At 55.0% G+C, this 19,753-nt stretch overlaps 1 protein-coding gene across 2 annotated transcripts in view; it reads right to left on the reverse strand.

The window, feature by feature from the left end:
* Positions 1 to 1,353: 1,353 nt before the first annotated feature.
* Positions 1,354 to 19,753, reverse strand: part of ATP13A3 (ATPase 13A3) — a 42,254-nt gene continuing 23,854 nt past the window's right edge. The window contains exons 14-33 of one of the 2 annotated variants that reach the window (XM_033150946.1): positions 18,689 to 18,750; positions 17,336 to 17,486; positions 16,536 to 16,652; positions 16,116 to 16,133; positions 15,856 to 16,009; positions 15,614 to 15,734; positions 14,299 to 14,423; positions 13,602 to 13,780; positions 12,636 to 12,758; positions 11,174 to 11,253; positions 9,491 to 9,533; positions 9,279 to 9,388; positions 8,740 to 8,836; positions 8,218 to 8,290; positions 7,577 to 7,754; positions 6,319 to 6,506; positions 5,438 to 5,526; positions 4,651 to 4,731; positions 3,495 to 3,617; positions 1,354 to 2,173 (exon numbers count right to left, since the gene is read on the reverse strand). In XM_033150946.1, coding sequence (XP_033006837.1) covers positions 1,976 to 2,173; positions 3,495 to 3,617; positions 4,651 to 4,731; positions 5,438 to 5,526; positions 6,319 to 6,506; positions 7,577 to 7,754; positions 8,218 to 8,290; positions 8,740 to 8,836; positions 9,279 to 9,388; positions 9,491 to 9,533; positions 11,174 to 11,253; positions 12,636 to 12,758; positions 13,602 to 13,780; positions 14,299 to 14,423; positions 15,614 to 15,734; positions 15,856 to 16,009; positions 16,116 to 16,133; positions 16,536 to 16,652; positions 17,336 to 17,486; positions 18,689 to 18,750 — 2,310 coding nt within the window. In that variant the 3' untranslated portion in view covers positions 1,354 to 1,975. The remainder of the gene's footprint in view (positions 2,174 to 3,494; positions 3,618 to 4,650; positions 4,732 to 5,437; positions 5,527 to 6,318; positions 6,507 to 7,576; positions 7,755 to 8,217; positions 8,291 to 8,739; positions 8,837 to 9,278; positions 9,389 to 9,490; positions 9,534 to 11,173; positions 11,254 to 12,635; positions 12,759 to 13,601; positions 13,781 to 14,298; positions 14,424 to 15,613; positions 15,735 to 15,855; positions 16,010 to 16,115; positions 16,134 to 16,535; positions 16,653 to 17,335; positions 17,487 to 18,688; positions 18,751 to 19,753) is intronic. The other variant, XM_033150947.1, reaches the window with a different exon arrangement.

Below are 19,753 nucleotides of genomic sequence, written 5' to 3' on the forward strand. Positions count from 1 at the left end.
CATCTTGTTCACCTGAATTTGCAAGCTTCTGAGGAAGATTCAGCAAAAAAAGGAGTCCTCAATTTATTTATTTATTTTTTAAAAATTCAAACTCAGAATTTTGGCGTGCAAGCTGGATTTCGGAGGCCAGAAGGCGAACCTCTTTTTCAAGCTCGCCCCAAGAGGAACTGTGGCTGAACGCCAGCCGGGGTCTCAGGGAGGCAGAAAGCAAATGCGCCCCAAACTCCCAGGCAGGATCACTTCTTGCCACCACACTGACAAATCGCTTCCCCCAGCCCCAAAGATCCATAGTGGGACTTGGCTGCCCAGGACAGTCCCAGATTTTTGCTTCCCACTGGGAAGCAAGCCAGCAAGTGAGACTCCTTGAAACAGACACCCATTCCCTTCCCCTGGCCAAGACCTCTGCAGCATTGTTCCTTAAACGCAACACGCTCTCTCTCCGTCTCTCTCTCACACACAAACAAAGGGAGCTACTGTACAGTCAGATGAAGCGCTGGCAAGTCACAGTCCCAAGGTCAAAAGATGCATAGCTTCATGGATCTCTTCCTTCTTTTTAAGCAAAATAACCGTGCATTTTGAACAGGGGAGAGAGAAAGTCGCTGCTGCTGCTGCTGCTGCTGCTCCAGCCTCTTCCCACGTTGCGCAAAAGCCCCGTCAACCTGCTCCAGGGAGAGGAGGAGGTTCGCACTGTATCCCCACCACCCTCCACGATGCAGCACCACGGTGGGAAGGAGGCAGGCGGCAGAGGCCAAAGGCGTTTGCACCCTTGGGGGGCCAGGCCCCTGCAAGACATGGCGGCAGCAGCAGCAGCAGCAGCAGCAGGAGGACGACGACTCTGGGGCCAGGAGCCTCCCGGACTCTGCTTCCAGCAACACCCTTTTCTGTTGAGGTATAAAACGGCAGGAAATGCCGCTCAAGAGACGCTGTCCGCAGAGGGCCATTTCCGACTTGAAGGCTTTGCAGGTGCCCCCTCCCAATTCATGGGCTGCCTCCTCTGCAAGGCTCCTCTCTGCCATGGGCATCAGCAGCCCCAGGGCAGGACCAGAGCCCCGGAGCTTCAACTTCAAAAGCAAATACCCCCCCCCCACACACAGATGGGGTGGGTGCCCTACGGCCGGAGGGAGGCCCAGCCACAGAAGCCAAGGGGCCTCTGCCGATGGAGGCAGAGCCTGGGGAGGGGTGGGGAGAGGGGGGTCAGCCCTTGGTACCCAGGAGCTGAGAGTCGCCGAATGATCCTTTTGCCCCCGGAGCAACTCGGTGTGTGCGCACACGCGTGTGTAAACAGGCTGGAGACCGAGCGTGGCCTCAGCAGATTTAAAGCACTTGGTGCTGGGGGTGGAGGCTGGGAGCAAGTCTCCAGAAAGAATATGGCTGAGCCAGCGTGGCAGATTCTTTGCCTCCTTCCTGCACAGAGCCTGTAGCGAAGCCGAGTCGGGCGCAGGGACTGCCGGGCCTTGGCACAGAGCAGAGGGTGCTTGCAGGGCATTTGGAAACGAACCGTGACGTCCGGCACCCTCTGCTTCGTGCAAGGCGGCCGGGGTCAGGCTCTGCAGTGCACTGCAGACCAGTGGCATCCAGCACCAAGTTTGGCAAACACCCACAACACCCACCCACACACCCTTTCTGGTAAGGGCAACTCACCCCCTCCTTGCTGGGCTCCGAAAGTCCCACAGGCCAGCCTCCGGGGTGGAAGGAACCAGCGCTATGCCAGGGCTGCCCTGAACCCAGATCTCCCCCGGGGCGAGAGGAGCACAGCCGGAGCCCAGAACTGGCAGCGGAATGAGGCTCGGAGAAGCCGGCTGGAAAAACACCCAACGTTTTGCATTGCTTGTGAAAAGTTCTCTCTCGACGGGACACTGAACTCCAGGGGTGGAGGGGGGCGAAAGGGGGGGGCGGCCCAATGGCCCCGAACACGTGCTCCGCAGGCGGAAGTGTCTCCAGAGATGGCAAGAGGACGCGCCCGGCCAGGCCGCTGCTACGTGACGGTGATGACCTGGCAGGCACCGTTCTGGGGGGCCTTGGCCTCCGTCGTGGTGCAGGGCCTGGGCGGCCACTCGGGGTCCACCAGGAGCTCCTGGGCCAAGTGAACGTATTTGGCTTTCGGGGGCTTCTTCCTCTTCCGGAAGCCCAGCACAGAAGGGAGGGTGCAGCTGCGGCAGCACCCCAAGGCCTCCTGGAGGGAAGGGCAGAGGGAGAGGGGGAGAGAGGGAGAGAGAGGGAGAGGGAGGGTGAGACACCACAGCCAAGGGCAGAGGCCAGATGCAACCCCCCCCCACCTGACCAACACCTGCCTGCCCATGGCATCAGTGCAGTGCCGGGTGCCCCAGAAACATGTGCCTGAGGGAGCCACACGTCAGGGCTGGAGGGGGCAGGCAATGGTGCCAAGAGGAAGCGCATCACTCTCTGTGCCTGCCTAGTGCCACCAAACACACGTTGCCCCAGCCGCCATGCCATCTCTCTGTCTCTATGTATCTTCAGCTCTCAGGCTGGCTGAATTTCAGCAGTTGGGAGCAGGCCTGTGGCTGACACGGGGGGGTGGGGGTGTCACATAACCCACACTGCGGCCCAGTTAGAATCCAGAACAGCAGCAGCAGTTGTGGTCCAGCCTGACCCGGGCAGAGCTTCCTTGCTTCTGAACCCAAGAGATCTTCCCCTCTATGGATCCCCTTGGCAACCACCCCACTCCTCCTCGTTCTCCTTGGGGCGGGAGATGGCAGCCCCTAGCCTGAGCTTTCCCCCACTCCTTCATTAAAACCTGGGTTTGAAGTATTCCCTCCGTCAGGGTCTGCTCTGCTCAGCCTAACCTACCTCACAGGGTTGTTGTGATGAACGCATCTGCCACCCTGACCTTTCTGGGAGACCCTGAAGAGAACCCCAACACCCAAAAACCTTGACGCTGGTGCAAATTAACAGCCCCCCTTCCCCTGCCCCCCCTGGTCTTCAGTGAGCATCACAAGGAGGCCGTTTAAAGCCCCCCCCCCCCGGCAAGACATCCACAGGCTTTGGGAAAGGGAGACCTCCAGACTTGCCCACCCTGATACCCTCTGAAGAGGAAGGGGACGGACACAGAGTTCTGACCCTTGGCTCCGTCTTGTCTACACCAGCCTTCCTGGCCTTGGGTCCCCAGATGTTTTTGAACTACAGCCCCCATCGTCCCTGACCACGCTGGCCAGGAATGATGGGAGTTGTAGTCCATCTACCTCTGGGGACCCAAAGGCGAGGAAGGCTGCTCTCCCGACTGGCAGCCCTGGCTCTGTGGGGCTCCAAGGAGGGGTCTCTGCGGGCAAAGCAGGCGCTGTGCTACAGCTCCCCCAGCCAACGCAGCTGTGTCATGTCTGGGACTGGCGGGAGCTGTGGCCCAAGGGACCCGGAGGGCCGCGGGGCTGGGAAACTCTGTGGGCCCTCCCGCCCCCCAGCATACAAACCCACCCTGTCCCCAGCCGTGGGGGGGGGGTCATGCGTGAACAAGGGAGAGTAAAGCACAGCGTTCCAACCTGTGATGGGTGGGAGGAAGAGGAGGAGGAAGAAGAGGAGGAGGAGGAGGAGCCTAGGCGGTTTTCCCCTTGCTTGTCTCGGTGGAAGACAACTTTCCAAAGGATGGTGTCAAGGAGGAAATTCTGTGGTGTGTTCCAGGGAGGGGGAAGAATCAAGAAGAGCAGCCATCATTGCAGGTTAGCAAGAAGACGGTCACAACAACAGCACAGTCGGGGCAGGAGAAAGCAGCATGGGGGCCTCTCTCTCTCTCTCTCTCTCTCGGGGCAGGATGAGCAAACGCTCGGCTCTTTGGAAAGGGGGGGGGGGGGTTGCCTGGGTGGGGTCTCTTGCACAGGCCTCGAGGAAAGAGGGAAGGACATCAGAAGAGCCTGGTGGATTGGGCCCATGGCCCACCTGGCCCAGGATCCTCTTCTCACAGTGGCCAACCAGGTGGGAATCCTGCAAGCAGGATTTGAGCCCCAGAGCCACACTCTCCCCTCCTGTGGTCTCCAGCAACTGGGATTCGCTATGGGGCAAACCCCCAAACTATCCTTGCATTCCTGTTGGTCAGATCTGGACTGAGAACGGTGTCCTCGTTTGCCCTTCTCCTGGGAGTTTGATTGGCCTGATGTCTTCTGACAACTGTGCTGCTGACGGAGATCAGGCAGAGATCCGTATAATGCTGCTTCCATCTGCCAGGGGCTTCCAACTCATCGGGGAGAGGCTGGGTGGCTGTTCCCAGTCCCAGAGCGTGGGCGGAACTGGGGCACAGGCAAAGCCGGCAGTGGGCACAGGGAAGAGCAGCATGTTCTGGGAGTGCAGAAGAAATGTGGCGTGGGGGGCAGGGCCCTGTGGCAATTTCCTGTCACAATACACTAGATGTTTTGGGATCTGGAAGCCAGAGAGGGGGTGGTGGCTGAAGGATTCCAAGTGCCCTGCTCTCCCCCCCCCACTCCCAACACCCTAGTGGAGGGCAGAATAATGGCACAAATACGCGTAAGACACCTCACAGGGTCCACCACCGACATCTGACATCCCAGGACACTGGCACTGACCAAGGAGGGTCTGAAAGGAACGCCCCCCTCCCTTTGTGCAAATCAGAACCCTGACAGCAGACACGCGGCCGCTGCCTCCAACCTGGACAGAGAAAACGCTCCAAACCCTGCCAGGACTCACCTCCACCAGAAGGGAGACGAAGGCGTTGACGACAACGATGAGGAGAATCCGGACTCGCCACGGATACGGCACGCAGACCAGCTGCAAAGCAGAAGACACAGGCGTGAGCAGAGGAAGACCCAGCACTCCAGCTTCTGTGCTTCCCCAGGTCCCTAACTTGGGCCAGGCCAAATTTCTACCATCCACTCTTAAAAAATTGTAAGACTTCATGGAAAGGCTCCTGGTGGGATCCTGAGCATGTTCTGAATGTGCAAATGGAGAGAATTGGGGCGGATTCCGAGGCCACAAGACAACAGCAGGATCCCTCAGGTATTATTTCAAATGAGGACTTAAGTCTTAATAGATGTTTGGCAGGAGGGAGAAAACATCCTCAAGAGTGGGATTGCACCGTTTTCTCGCATTATCTTAGAAAGCACTCCCATGTGGATTATTTTTTTAATTTCTAATGATGTGTGGACTCAAGTGGGACTCAAACACTGCCTCAGATCACTCCGCAATTGCTTTGGATCTTTATAAAGATCTCTCACAGAAGTGAGCCTTTACGTGGCAGTTTGTGACACAGTTGCTGGCGCATGAAGAAACTGGAAAGCCAGCAGGGACAGATGTCTTGGGGCGGGGAATTCTGTAAGGCCTCTAAAGGTCAACTGGTCCCTCACTGACACAAAGGGGTTGATCTGATTTTGCAGGGAGAAGATGTTCCTGATACATGCAAAGTCTCAGACGGTGTTGCTATTAAAACCCGTCAAAGATCTTATACCAACGGAAGGGCAGCCGCTTCTGCGCTTACCTCAAGGAACCAGTCGATGGGCTGCAGGGGATGAAGCAGGACGAAAAGGACGAAGGCATACAGAACAATCACAGAGATAACAAAGAGATCTGCAGGGGAGGGAGAAGGGGGAGAAGAGAGACACCTTTAAGCATGCAAAGCCCTGCCGTCTCGCTTGGCAAAACTATCTCCTTGTGCCATAATTTGGAGGCTGTGAGGTTGCATCTCCCGGAGCCCATTCCCAATCCTGACCCCCCTCCCTGAGCCAAGGAGACCCCCTCTCCCTCCCTGCTGAGAATGGGCCTTTTCTGCAATGGCCCCCCACTTGTGGGCTGCTCCTCCCAGGGAGACCTGCCTGGCACCATCACTATTTATCTTTAGATGCCAGGAGAAAAAATTACTCTATTACCAGGCCTTTAGTCTGTATCTGTGGCCTTCTAGAAGTGGGTGGGATGTTCTCAATGTATTACGATTTCCTGCCCCCCCCCCTTGCTTCTAATGTATCTATGTGGGGTCTTGGCTGGCTGGCTGGAGGTTGCTCTTGGTTGCCTTTGACAAGATAAAGCGGCTATCCATTTTAATATATACAATATATAAGAAGGGTCTTTTGACAGGCCCTTTAATAGCTCCTTTCTGCCCCTCTAATCCCATTTTTCTGCCCTCCTCCTGCAAGAAATTCCGCCAGCAGAGAGGCAAGAGCCCAAATGCTTCTCTCTCTACAGGGCAGGTGGCGTCAAAGCATCACAGCATCTCTTCTGCAAGGAAGCCAAATCCCACGGAGGGCGAGGGCGCCTGCAGGAAATGCCCCCCTATAGAGCCCCCCCTCCCATCCTGCTTGCCCACCAGCGCTGCTCTGGCTCGGGGCCCCTTCTCCCTCCAAGGCCAAACTCTGGCACACGTACAGTTTTTGTAGCAAGGCTGCCTGAAGGGCCTCCCTTTGGAAAAGGCCACAGCGACAATGAGGTACTGGAAGCTGGAGATGAAGAAAACCGTCGTGTTCTCGTAGTTCCTGATGTTGTGCTCGTCGTGGAGGGTCTTGTTCTTGTGCTGAGAGGCGTTGGGAAAGGGACCCCTCGAAACATTGCAGGCACTGCAAAATCGGGGGGGGGGGAGGAATTAGAGCATCTCTTCCGCCCACAAGAAGGAGGGTTCAGCAAGGGGCCCCATCTCTCCGCTTACTGGCCACCTTCAAAGAGGATAAGGGATTCCTTGCCCAAAGAAGGCCAACACACACACACACATCCTGTCTGTCTGTCTGTCTGTCTGTCTATCTCTTGGTGCCTCTCCAGGAAGAGGAGACAAGGCCAGCAGGGCCCAGAGAGCTGCCAGCAAGTCCATCTCAATCTCACTCCTAAAGGTCCTTAGAGAAGGGAAGTCTATTGCTTCGAGGGCTGCAACTAACCACATTAGATCAATCAATTTAAAAAAAAAAAACACAACAACCTTTGAGCAAGTAAAAAGATGCCCCAACTAGTTAAGTCAAAATAAAATAAAATATTATTATTACTATGATTGCTAATTTTACTATTTACTGGACCCAGCATGTTGCTATTAAGAACCTGGGACCAGTCTACCTGACCCCACCTGCACCCCCTCAATCGCTTCGCTCAGTGGACCTGGCGCTGCCACAAGGGCCCCAGGATCCCTGCTCTTCATCGGTAAGAACTCGGATCATTTAGTGGGGCAGCTGCTGCCCTTTGGAACTCCCTGCCTATGGAGATCAAACAGGTGCCTCTGCTGGACTCTCGACCATTTGTTTAGACAAGCCTGTCCAGACTCTTGGAACGTTGTGGTCAGTTTAATCTGTTTGAGTATTTTAAACGGTCTGACTTCACCTTCAGAGGCCCACTCCTCCATTGTCTTCTGAGACAGACCACCATGGAGTTGTACAAAAAAAAAAAAGTTTTATCTTTCTGTAAACCACTTTGAGGCTTTTATTCTTTTTACAAGTGGTGCATAAATTCTTATGAAATAAGAACAAAATTATGAGGCAGACACTTTTGAGATGGTTCTTCCTGCCCGCCCGCCCCCACCCCATCATCAAAAAGGACGTGGTCCGCAAAAGGTGGGTGGGGAGCCCCTGGTCTGCAGGTCCCACAGATTCCAAGGTGAAACTCCCCCCCCCCGTGGACCCAGGCGTGGCCCCCTGGGGCAACTTACTCTGAGTGAGGGGTCCAGGTCTCATACCAGGGCTGCTGCCTGGCCCACAGGAAGCCCAGGGTCTGGAAGCCAAGGCAGATGAGGATCTGGGAAAGGACGGAGCAGAGGAGGGGAGCCGAGATGAGGCCGGAGGGCGGCCTCTGCGCCACAAGCTCCTTCCACGCAGGATTCAGGCTCACTGCAGAGAGAGAAGGAGCAGCAGCAGGAGCTGAGACCCAAAGGGAGAACCGGCACTCATCCACCGAGCAAAGCTCTGCACCAAGCGTGACCCTGGGAACCTGTTTGTAAACCAGGCAAACTCAAGGGCACAGAGCTGCTCGTTCTGCACAAGGCTACCTGCCAGGGGAGGCTGGAAAGGAGCTATGGTGACGTGTAGAAACTTGAATTCTGAAGCCCCCTTTCCCCCCTGAATCCACACACCAGAACTGGGAGCGGAGTCGGGATTCTGGGTTTGGGATCTACAGCTGCAAAATGGCTTGTTGCCTCCCCCTTTCTAAGGGTATCCTGGAGACCTGGCCACTTGTTTCCTGTGCATCGGCTTCACAATGAATTCTGGAGGACTCACAACTCTGCAAGCTGCTAGGGCTGCTGAAGGAGAGAGGCCTGCCTGCCTTGGAGGAGCCGGGGAGAAGGATACTCACTGGTGAAGACCACCACCAGAATGATTGCGAGGTCAATGAAGAGGAACTGGAAATCTCCCAGGTTGCTCTGGATCTGCAAAGGAACCGCAAGGGGGATTTCAGAGGGGATGGAAGCAGGTTTCTTTGACGCCCTGAAGGCCAGCTAAAGGGCTTCTTGGAAGCTCGGGGGCTCACATCCCACCTCGGCAGGGAACCTGCTCAGAGGCCTTCTGCAAGGTGATTCCCCCCTCAACCCATTTCACCACCTGCCATGAAGCATTTCTGGTTGAAACGGAGATGAGAGGGCAGCAAAGAATGCCACAGACTTTGCACAGGGAATGAGCCATTGGGGGGGGGGGGAGATGGCTGTGAAACTCTCCCTCCTGTTCCTCACCTATTCAGGGCCTATCAGGTGAGAGCAGAGGAGGGAAGGGGGTGGGAGCTTGTGCCTCGGAGCCAATCAGAGGGAGAGGAGGAGAGCTTCACAGACACACTCAATGTTGCAAAGCCCCACCATGGGGAGACGGGGACTCAAATACTCACAGAATACAGCAGGGTGACGCTGACGTACTGGATAATACTGTACAAAGCCATGAATTTGAACACGCAGAAGGAGGTTATTAAAGCAGCCCGACCTTCCCTGTGAAGGCAAAGAAATCCACATGGTGAAATCCAGGCGAGTCAAGAACTGCACACCTGAGGCCAGGTAAGAGCTTAGGAAGAACTTCCTGATGGGAAGAAGAACCGGTGGGCAGGGGAATGGACTCCCTGGAAAGGCTGGAGAAGCTGGATGGGCACCTGCCAAGGATTCTTCAGCTGCACTGATATTCTTCTCAGGACACCCCCCCCCGTGGGGCTTGACCACCCGTGGCTACTCTGTGCTGGGCTTGGGTAAACGCTGCTGCCCTTCAGGCGGGGAAGACCTGGCATCCCTCCGCAAAGGGAAACAACTTCCTCCACCAGGCCCTCCTCTTGGCTGGCACCCCCACCTCCCAGGGAGGGGGGCAGCTGTGCTGTGCAAGGCCCCCCCGCCCCCCGCGGAGCCCAGGTGGGACCCGAAAGACCCTCCAAGCAGCCCTTACCTGATCAGGCTTGGCACGCAGGAGATGCTGGGCGTCCGGGAGGTGAAGGGGGACGCCACAGAGGCCTCCAGCTCCGACAGGGAAATGCCACCGTGTGCCCTCTTCAGTGCCTGCCCAGTCGCAAACGGAGCAGAAAGGAAAGGGTTAATTCTCCCGTTGCAGCAAAAGAGCCGGCGGATGAGGATCGCGTGGAAACAGAAGAGGCTACTCACCCCGCAGTCGTTTGCCCCGTCGCCACACATGCCCACGTAGTAACTGCAAGAGCACAGAGAGGGAGAACATGAGAAGGAGGCCAGAGGAATCTGCTGGATGAGCCCAAGGCAGCCCACCTGCTCTCACCATGGCCTCAGAGCCACAAGCAGGACCCAAGCACAAGAGCAGCTCTCCCCTCGCTGGCTTCCTGGCTGGGGGCCACTCTCCATCAATTTGCCTCTTTCTCTTATAATTCACCCAAGTTGGTGGCCATCCCTGCCTCCGGTGGGAGGGAGTTCCATAGTTCCACCATGCGTTGTGTGAAGAAGCAAGGGAGAGCCAGGACCCCACAGCATTTTGGCCCAAAGGCAACCCCCCCCCCCCCCGGTGAGCCCAGTTCTGCTGCCTGGCGTCTAGGCTGAGGATCAGGACCAGGGCAAAGATGGTTTAAGGGAGTTACTCCCAGCAGGAAGAGAAACCTGGGCCTCAGAACAGGGCACATCCAGAGAAGCGCCTTTTAAAATCACGTCTACATGCATGAAAGCAGACGAGAAGCTTCTGCCCAAATCACCACCGTTGACTGTGATGAGGAAGCGGCACTGCCTGGCATCGGTGGGCGAGTGGCAGCTGGGCAGCCAGAGATGGTCAGGAGGAAGAGCGCTGGTGCCCCCTGGAGCAAGGAAGAGGCCTCCACGCTCCCCAAAAGCCGGGCAACGGGGGCACGGCTGCTTGGGAAAGCCACTGCCAGAGCGACATGCCTTCTCTGCAACACAGGCTGGGACGCAGGGCCCCCAGACCTGCCTCTTCACAGCAAGGAGCCTTTACAGTGTTTGAGGGGCCCAGAATTATAACATTAGGCATGGCATTGAGAAAGTGCTGGAGGATTCAGAACACAGCACAGCGGAACTACGGAACTCACTTCCCCAGGAGTTGCCAAGCTCAATGGTGTCTGGAGGCATCTGGCTGGCCACTGAGAAAAGAGGGTGCTGGACTAGCGGGGCCACCATCCGCCTCATCCAGGAGGCTCTCATTACGCTCTGAAGGAGTTGAGCTGAATGTGGCTTCTGACATCAGTTCCACAGCAAGTTCCAGTTCACAAAAATGTCACCTTACGCTTTGGGTAATGACTCATTCAGTAAGAAACCGAAACTTGGATGCGTTTCCCCCAAGGGAGGGCTGTGCCCGTCAGAGGGCGCCAGAGTGCTTTGCATGGCATCAAGCACCACGTGCTGCTGGTGGGCAAATGTTCAGCCTGAGCCTTCTGACCCGAGAAAGACACCAGGGCCCTCTTCTTCGCAAGGAGAGCAGATTGAAGCTCACTGCACTGGCCCAGGGGAGAGCAGCTCCATGCTTGTCTCCCCCCTGGCCCCCAGAGGCAGGACCCAACAACTCAGGGGACAGGCACTGTGGGGAAGGGCGGGGCAGATTCTAAAAGGAGGCCCTTTGGTGCCACGAGGACCAGCCAGCCGGCACCAAGAGGGCTGGAGCTTGATCCCCGATCGGGAAGAGGTCAGGGGTGTGGCCTGGGCTGACCCCTGGAGATTGGCTCACTCGGTGGCGTGGTTTCTCCCTCGAGAGCAACCCTCACCTTTAAACCAGAGAATTGTGGCTTCAGATTTTTACGAAGCTTTGGGGCTACCTGGAGAGTCGGGTCAAAGCAGCAGCAGCAAGAGCAGCAGCGTCCAAATTAGAGGGATACTTACTCTACGTTTTGCAAAGCCTCCACCAGCTGGGTTTTCTGGTCCGGTGCCATGCGGGCAAACACTGTGCCATGCAACACAAGCTGAAAAACAGGGGAGGGGGGCTCTCAGCAACGTAATTAAAACGGGGGGCAGAGATCAAGCATTTCCAGGGCAGGGACGCATTTCACACTCTGGGAAACTCCTGCAATGCTTCTCGAAATATGGTGAACACCCTGGTGCCTCCAAAGGAGATCGCTGGGGAAAGTGCAGAGCAGGAGAACCAAAACTATCCCAGGGAGGAAAGGCTAAGGCATTTTAGGAAACGGAAGAGTCTCTGTGTGATGTAGAGGCTGGAGGGTCAGGCTAGGACCTGGGAGACCAGGGTTCAAATCCCCACTCAGCCAGGAAGCTCACTGGGCGACCTTGGGGATCCGTCACTGCCTCTCAACCTAGCCCACCTCACAGGGTTGTTGTATTAATTTTTGTTTGGGGGGAGGAAGAACATGTGCCATATAAATAATAAAATAATTATTACTATTTCTGAAGGCAGTCCGGTATAGGGAAATTTTTAGTGTCTGATGTTTTATTGTGTTTTTAATATTTTGTTGGGAGCCCCCCAGAGTGGGCAGCAGATAAATAGTAAAATCATTTTTATTACTTCTTTTATTTCTACCCAACCCATTTTCCAAGGAGCTCAAGGTGGCTTATTATTATTATTATTATTATTATTATTATTATTATTATTATTATTTCCTCCTTGGGGGGAAAGGTGGGATAGAAATAAATGAATGAATGAATGAATGAATGAGGAACTCTGGGCTGGCCAATGAAATGGAGCTGACAGGAGACTCAGGAGGGAGAAGAGGAATTTCCTACATGCAAAATGCAGGTGTTGCTGTGGCTAAGTTGTGCGGCTTTTTAAAGAGTGAGACAAACTGGGGGTGGGAGGTGGCTATCAGTGGCTACTGGTCAACACGGCTATTCAGTGGCAAGCCACACAGGAGGACTGGCAAGCGTGATGTCGTGATGCAACCACTTCGCCTAGAAGCTTCCTGAAGGTTTCTAGAAAAGGGGGGGCACATGGTGGAGACATGGGAACTTCAGTTTTTTATGCAGCAGGGTCAGCTTATTCTTAGCAGCTCCCAAACTTAAACTTTGCCTTTTAGTTAGGAAACATGAACTCGGTTAGCATTCAGCTTCCGGTTCCACAGCCAAGAAGGCCGTCAGAGCAATACTCCACGCTATGTGGAGAGCAGCAATCGGCAGAAACGGCAGCGCAGAGCTCTCAAAAGCTCCTGCTCATCCTGGGAGGAAACAGAACATTAAGAGTTCTGCAAAAGTCGTCATCATCATCATCTCATCTCATACTTGAGACACCAGAAAAGTGGGGGTAGGGGATGAGGGGAAATGCCCCTTCTGGTTGTCTGTGCACCATGAGAGAGTGAAATAGGATGTTACACGATTCCCTGCTCCAGATACAGACCTTTGGGACGAGGTCCTGGAAGTGCTCCTGGATGACAGCAAAGGACTTCCCGTTCATCGCAAAGTGGTACTTGGTCAGGTGGGGGTCCTCGAGTCTCTCGGGGGGCAATTTGACGGGGATATCCTGCGACAAAACAGCAACAGCCATCAGCTCGCAGGCTCACCTGAGAAACAGCTGCCCATATCCTCTGGCAAACAGTTACGAGGAACACCTTTGGAAAAGGAAAAGCTGCAAGGGCCGAGGGCCGCCTCAAAAGAGGCCTTCCACCTTCGTCCTCCAGGTGTGGAAAGCGCTGCCTGCCTGCCTCCCTTCCAAGGAGTCAAGCCAGTGCCTTCCGCGCTCAGAATGCACTCCATGCGGGACATCCTTTGCGCTGGGGCCGGAAGCTAGCTGCCGTCAGTGCTGAACACTGCAGAACCACTGCCTTGTCTGCAGAGAACCCCTGGGCTCAGAGATCTGCACTGGCTGCCCATTTGCAACCGGGCCAAGTTCACGGCATTACGATTAGCATACCAGACCCTTCACAACTTGGGACCAGTTCACCTGTGAGATGGCCTCACCCCACATGCGCCCCCTTGACCGGCCTGACCCACAGAACTGGCAGCACTACCAGGTCACCTAATAATTAGTCGGCACTTGCAAGAAACTGATCATCTAGCATGGCAGCTCCTACACTTCACGGGACTAAAAACACCCTTGCTTAGGCAAGCCTACCCAGATACTTAGAAAGCTGATCACATTTTCACCTTGTTTTAATATTTTAACTTTTTGTACATTTTAAAATACTGCTGCATTCTTCTCTTGATCTTTTTGTTGGTTTGTTTTTTGTAAACTGCTTTGAGGTTTTTTTTTTACAATCAAGCTGTGTTTAAATGTTGTGGAATAAATGAATGAATGAATAACGCTGGGCTCCAAGCAACCACAATATGGGTTGGGTGGGGGAGAGAACAGCAACTCCCCTGTTACCTCTGAGTTAATGGCTGGCGGGGAATCGGTGCCTTTGGCGAGGGCATCTGCATAATGCCAGTTGATCCTGGCGGTCTGGCCGTCCTTGGGAGGCAGGGCTTCAGCAATGATCACCTTTTCTTGAGGTAAAATCATCCCACAGTCCCTGGCCACAGAGATGGCCGTCAGCATGTTGTCACCTGCGGAGAAAAAGCACAGCATGCTTCGCTGGGCCTCGGTTTCCCCTCCTGGCCAGCCCTTCCTTGCCCTTCTGGATCAGCTGTTTCCCCGTTTCCGTTTGCAATCTCAAAGGATCACAAAATTGCAAAGTTGAAAGGGACCCGCTGCAATGCAGGCATCACAGGAAAGGAACCGCTGACAGACGGCCGTCCAACCTCTGCTCCTCAGGAGGTTGCTCCATTCATCTCAGTGCAACACCTCTCTCTGGACTACACAGTCCTGCTCAGCGGCTGCAGAAGGACACCCACCCACCCCACCTGCTTCTGCCTTTGTAGACAGAAGAAGATGGAGATGCTTGGGGAGGGGGGGGGAGGGGCTCTGAGTCTGGCGAGGGGAGGGGGGGCTCAGCTGCAGGGGGCAGCGCTGGAATACAAACTCCACCAGAAGCAACATCAACAACAAAAACAACAACACAGAGCCCCTGGCCTGGCTGAGGCCCTGGCAGCCTGAAATGGCTTCATAACAGCAGCTCACAAACCTGTAACCATGACTGTGCGGATATTGGCTTTGTGCAGAACTTCAAGCACAGCTGGGGTTTCTTGCTTGAGCTTATTCTGCATTACAATTAAACCTAGGAAATCCATGTTGCCCTCAATGGCATCTCTGCAGCAAAACAAGGGGGGGGGGAGAGAGAGAATGCAGATAAACACCATTAGGAAAACTACAGTTCCCTCCAGGGCCTGATGCACTGCAAGGAAAAACGTCACTCCAGGGGCAATTTGCAAAGGGCCAACACATTATTCTTGGCAGCAAAATCCTGCGCAGCCCACAAACAGCTCCAAAGGCTCTGTCCAAACTGGGTGAAAAGGTAGTAAAACAGCACCTGTTACTACTACTACTACTACTACTACTACTATTACTTCTACTAATGAATTACCTTTTACATGCATCTCATTGTGATCTACAAGTATATCATTAACAGTTAAAAATAAAAAGGCAGTTTAAAAAGTAGTACCACCACCCTAAAGACTCAGAAACAATACAAAAGGAAGACCTCTGGCAGAGACCTTTTCATGGAGCTAGACAAGGTGGACAGAACCAACATGTCTCCCACTGTTTCTGGATAGGGTTCCACAGACCAGGGGCAGGTGCATTGGAAAGCCCCCCCCCTCCCAGCTACTGCAGAGTGGGACTCTGCCACGCTAGGCATTTCAAGGCCAGGCCTTCCCCCACGGGACCCAGAGGCCGAGGGAAAAGGAGGTCCCTTAAGGAACCTGCACAGGGACTCATATGCTAAACCCCAAAACCTTGAACTTGGCCTGGAAGCGGATGGGCCGTGGCTGAGAACCCCACAAGCAGAGCATTATGCAAAGCAGTGCCCCCCCCATGCCTGAGGCTGAGCCTTGTGATGGCTCCAGAGAAAGGCAACGCCATGGGCCGTGGGAGCCGCAAGGGAAGGCCAAGGGAGCTGCCAGGAGCTTCAAGAAAGACTTCCTTGCAAAAGGCACAAAACACTCCACACTAGCTTAGGTGTCTTTCAAAAACCGAACTAACTGGACAAATTGGTGGGAAACAGCTCTGTCAGTGGCTTTTTGGTTAAAAGCGAAATCTCGGGGATCGGAGGCTGTCCACGATGTGCTTGGGAAGGTGTAAAGGGGAAGAAGGGCCCAGCCTGGAGGGACCAGGGCCAAGAGCCCAAAGGAACAGCGCTTGAAGAGGCCAACTGTGACCCACCACAGAGCTGGGGAGTCGCGCGGCTTCGAAGTGGGCACCTGCCCCCCGCTCACTCCAGAGTCCCACCATCCCAGCGGCCCTGCCAGGCAGGTCTGTGCTGCTCTGGGATGCCAACTTACCGGGCAACATTCTGGACTTTGTGCCAGGTCAGCTTGGATTCCAGCCTCCTGTGAGCAAGGGCAATGACACGGAAGCCCTGCCTGGTGTACTCTTCCAGCACCCTCTCAAAATCCACAGGCACTGAAAGGGCATCAGAAGAAGGGGGTCAGAAGCAGTACCTTCCAAGTGCAGGTCTGGGGGTGGGAGGGGGAGGGAGGGAGGGAGGAATGAAGGAAGGAGCCCTCTCCCTCTCCCCCTCTACCTGTCTCTTGCTTGCACAGTCCGGCAACCACCTCCGGAGCCCCTTTGACGTAGGCATCCATCCTCTTCTGCCCGAGGGCTCTGGCCACCACGCACATCCGTTGCAGAGCGGAGGAAAATGGAAACTGCCGCACGATGCCAATCTCGTAGCTGGCCTAACCGAGGGAGAGGAAGGGGGCAGTCAGGGCCTGCTCAGCAGCACAAGGGTGGGGGGGAAGGGAAGGGGGCGAAAAGGGAGGGAGAGGGAGAAAAAACACTCACCGAAAGTTCAAAGAGCTCCTGCAAAGGGGGTGGGAGGAGAGGGGACAGAAAAAATAAAACCATTACTATCTGCAAGGCGCCAACTGCTTTCTTCCTGAAGAACGAGAAGGCAGCTTAGCTTCTCCAGCATTGGAAGCTCAAAGCAGCTTCCTGTCAGCTGCCCAATTCCCCAATCAGCCTTTTCCCAGTCCACCCCCCCCCCCATATCTTCCAACCATCAAGTTCCTCTGACAGACATCTATAGGGAAAGGGCCAGACCCGCCCCCGATGACGCCCCCCACAGCTGAACTGGTCAGCCGTGTGGCAACAGGCCTGCTGGGCGAATGCAGCTCCCTGGCCAAAGAAGGCCCCCTGCTCCTGGGTCCAGCCCCGCTTTGTGGGAGGAGGGGGCAAGGGGGGGGAAGCTCTGCGCGGAACTACCATTTCCTTGTCGGCTGCCGGTTTTGGGTCAGGAAGAAGCTGCTTGGGTGGCTGGACCACGGTGGGCATGATGCGGTTGTGGAGGGCAGTTTCCTCCTCCGTCGCTTCTTCAAGAATCTGAAGGAAGGAAGCACACGTGTGAGAGACACCCTCTTCCAACTGTGAGGAGCATAAGAGAGGAGCCCTGCCGGATCAGGCCAAAGGAGGGGGGCCCCCAAACCGCCTCCCAACCAGCATCCTATTCTCAGAGTGCCCCAGCAGGTGCCTCCCAACAGGTAGGGAGCCCAAGAGCATCTCTCTCCCCCTGCAGGGGTTTCCAGCATGCAGGGCAGAGCCATCCTGGCTGGGAGCCACTAATCCCCTTCCTCCGTGTCACTGCCCAATCCTCTTTTAAAGCCATCCCAAACTGGTGGCATCGCTCCCTCTTGTGGGAGGGAGTTCCGCAGTTTAACTCTGTGCTGTGTGAAGAGCATCCCTTTCCTCTTGCCACTTCCTCCCACTGTGTGCTGCTCTGGGGGTTCTCCTGACGTCCCCCCTCCCAGCCAAGGTAGGTGTGGCAGTCCACCTCCTTAAGGTGAATCCCACCCTCAGGTGGCCCTGCTGCCTTGCAAAGCTTCCGGCATCCCAAGAAGCGGGCCGCAAGGAGAACTGCATATTTATTCATTTTACTTCCATCTTGCCCCTTAGCCACAGACCTCTTGATGGGTCACATAGACTTAAATCCCACGCCTCCTTTGCACCTGCGGAGCCTGAAACCCCAAACCGAGCTGCGGGCAAGAGGAGACCTGCCAGCTTCTCACCCATCCAGTGGCTTCAAACATCTTCAAGTCAAGCGGATCTCCTGAAAGGACTCCTTCGATTTTGGTCAAGGAGTGACAGGTTGCCATGCAGGCGATGAAAGGAGACTTGACCAGGCTCTCACTGCAAGCGCTTTGCTCTGGCAAGAGGAAACTAGATGCCAAAAAGAAGAAGATAGGGAAGGTAGCGTCATTCACAGGCCAGGTGAGCTGGTTCTGGGAAGGAAGGTCCGATTCTCTCCCTAGGCCTCCAGACTAGACCAGATAGAAAAGCTAAATTCCACTCAGCAAAAAAGCTGGATAAAATCTATCTGAAACCAACACAGAGCTTTCCAAGGGCACCAACTGAACCTGAGGCCACCAGAAGAGCCTGCGGGGGGCCACCTGCTCTTGCTACCTGACAGAAGCCCCCAAGGGAAAACCACAGGAAGAGCAGCCCCTCCCCTTCTGCAGCTTCCAGCAACTGAGAATTCAAGCATTAGAGAGGAGTTCGGTTGCCAAGATTTTGGGGGGCGCCACACCCTCAGTTCCACAGACTCATCTCCAGTGCCTCGTACACTATAAAAAGCATTATTCAGAATAGTGTTTTGCAGGACTCACTAAGGAAGACAGGAACACCGTAAAATTCATAACAGTAACAATTAATTGCACATTTATTCAAAATCCATCTAAAACTATTCAGTTCAATCAAGTCCACAAAAATGATGGCCTTGATCTAGGGTTACCAGCTTTTCAAGGTCTGAGAGTCATTAGCACCTCCCGCCGCCCCCTGCTGCCCCTTGCCTCTTAGCGCCCCCTAGGGAATCCCACCCCAGGAGGTACTGTCACCCCCTACGGGCACCACTGATTTAGATACAAGGGGCCGTGGGGGGGGGGGGAGGAGGCCTTTTCTGCAGTGGCTCCCCACTTGTGAGATGCACTCCCCAGGGAGGCTTGCCTGGAGTCTTCATGACTATCTAGGAGCAAGGTGAACATGTTTGCCTTCTCCCAGGCCTTCGGCTGGTGAAATAATCTATGGCTCTTTAACTGTGGGGCTTTTGGCCAGGGGGGTTGCTTTTTTGTTATTACGTTCATATTCTGTATATTCATTTTGTTTTTTCTGTTGCAAACTGCCTTGTATCCTGCAATTTCAAGGGATAGCTGCAAGCCCCTCCTAACAGGGGCTCCCCTGGCATCCTCGGATGGGCAGCCCTGGCACCTGGCAGAGCACAGCAGGACCAGCTGAGGAGCCTGGGAGAGGAGCTGAGTGCTTGCCAAGAGGAGAGCGCATCAGGTCCCTTTCGGTTTGGCTTGCTGGCTCTATTTTACCAGTGTGAAAGCCCCCAAGGGGGGCGACATTCCACGGAAGCAGCTTACCGAGCGTTTTCAACCCTCTGGATTCCCCAGAGATCCAGGCCATCTTCCGTAAGGGTGCCTGTCTGTGGAGGGGAGAAGGAACACGTGAAAAGCAGAGCCAGAGATACCGAGCAAAGTCTTTGGCCGCTGGCCTAAGTACAGGGAGCCCCGTCTCCAAGGGGCCCCGCAAAATGTGTCTAGAGGCACATGACTAACCCCAAAGGGGAGCAGGCCGACCTGGAAACCAGAAGGGAGCCCCTGGCCCTGTGTGCTAACCTAGCTGGAGGCCAAAAGAGAAGGAAGAGGGCAGCGTCTGCAAATACTTCACCTTCCTCACACCTCAGTTTCAATTATTTTCGCACCCCGTTGCAAGACTGTGAAACTATTAGCCAGGACCCTTGGGAGGGGGGAGCCAGACAGACGCCCCTTTGCCCCAGTCTAGTTGTGCTTAGAGGGATCACAATCTACGCCCAGGAATCACCCTGGGCCAATAGCAGAAGCTACATTTCCCTGTGCAACTACAGAAGGCCAAGAGCAGGACTGTGGCAAAGGTCTTGCCGCCTGGCACTGGTGGGCAGTGAATGTGTCCGCATGGCAAGGCAAGGCAAGGCAGGAAGGATCCGCCCCGTTGCCCCTCCCTCCCACCCCTAAAAGCAGCAGCGGGTGGAAGGGAGAGGAGCTCTGCAGAGCTGAAGGGAAAGCTTTCCTGACATGGCCGCACTCGCAACCAGGCAAGCTGCCCAGCTCTAAGCCCCTCAGAACACGCAAGTGCAATGCACTGAAATTAATTAGTCTTCCGTAAGAAGAGCTGGAGGAATTCAAGCTCCCTGCAGGATTTGCTTTCCAAGGCCCATTCCCCCCAGGGAACGCTCCCTCATCTCCTGCCCCTCCAAAAATCAAAGGAGGCCTGTGATCAGTTCTGGAGGAAAAACAAATTTGGAAAGAAAAAGCAAAGCCTTCAGAGATGAGAGGGCCTGGCAGCTCAGGGAAGTGGTGCAGGGTAGGGTCACCGGGCCCTGGGGGAAAACCAAAAAGGAAAAATAAAGCCATGCTTTTGTGGCTATAATAGCCCCAGAGGAGGAGGAG

Source organism: Lacerta agilis, chromosome 5 (genome assembly GCF_009819535.1).
Source record: "Lacerta agilis isolate rLacAgi1 chromosome 5, rLacAgi1.pri, whole genome shotgun sequence".
NCBI classification, from domain to species: Eukaryota; Metazoa; Chordata; class Lepidosauria; order Squamata; family Lacertidae; genus Lacerta; species Lacerta agilis.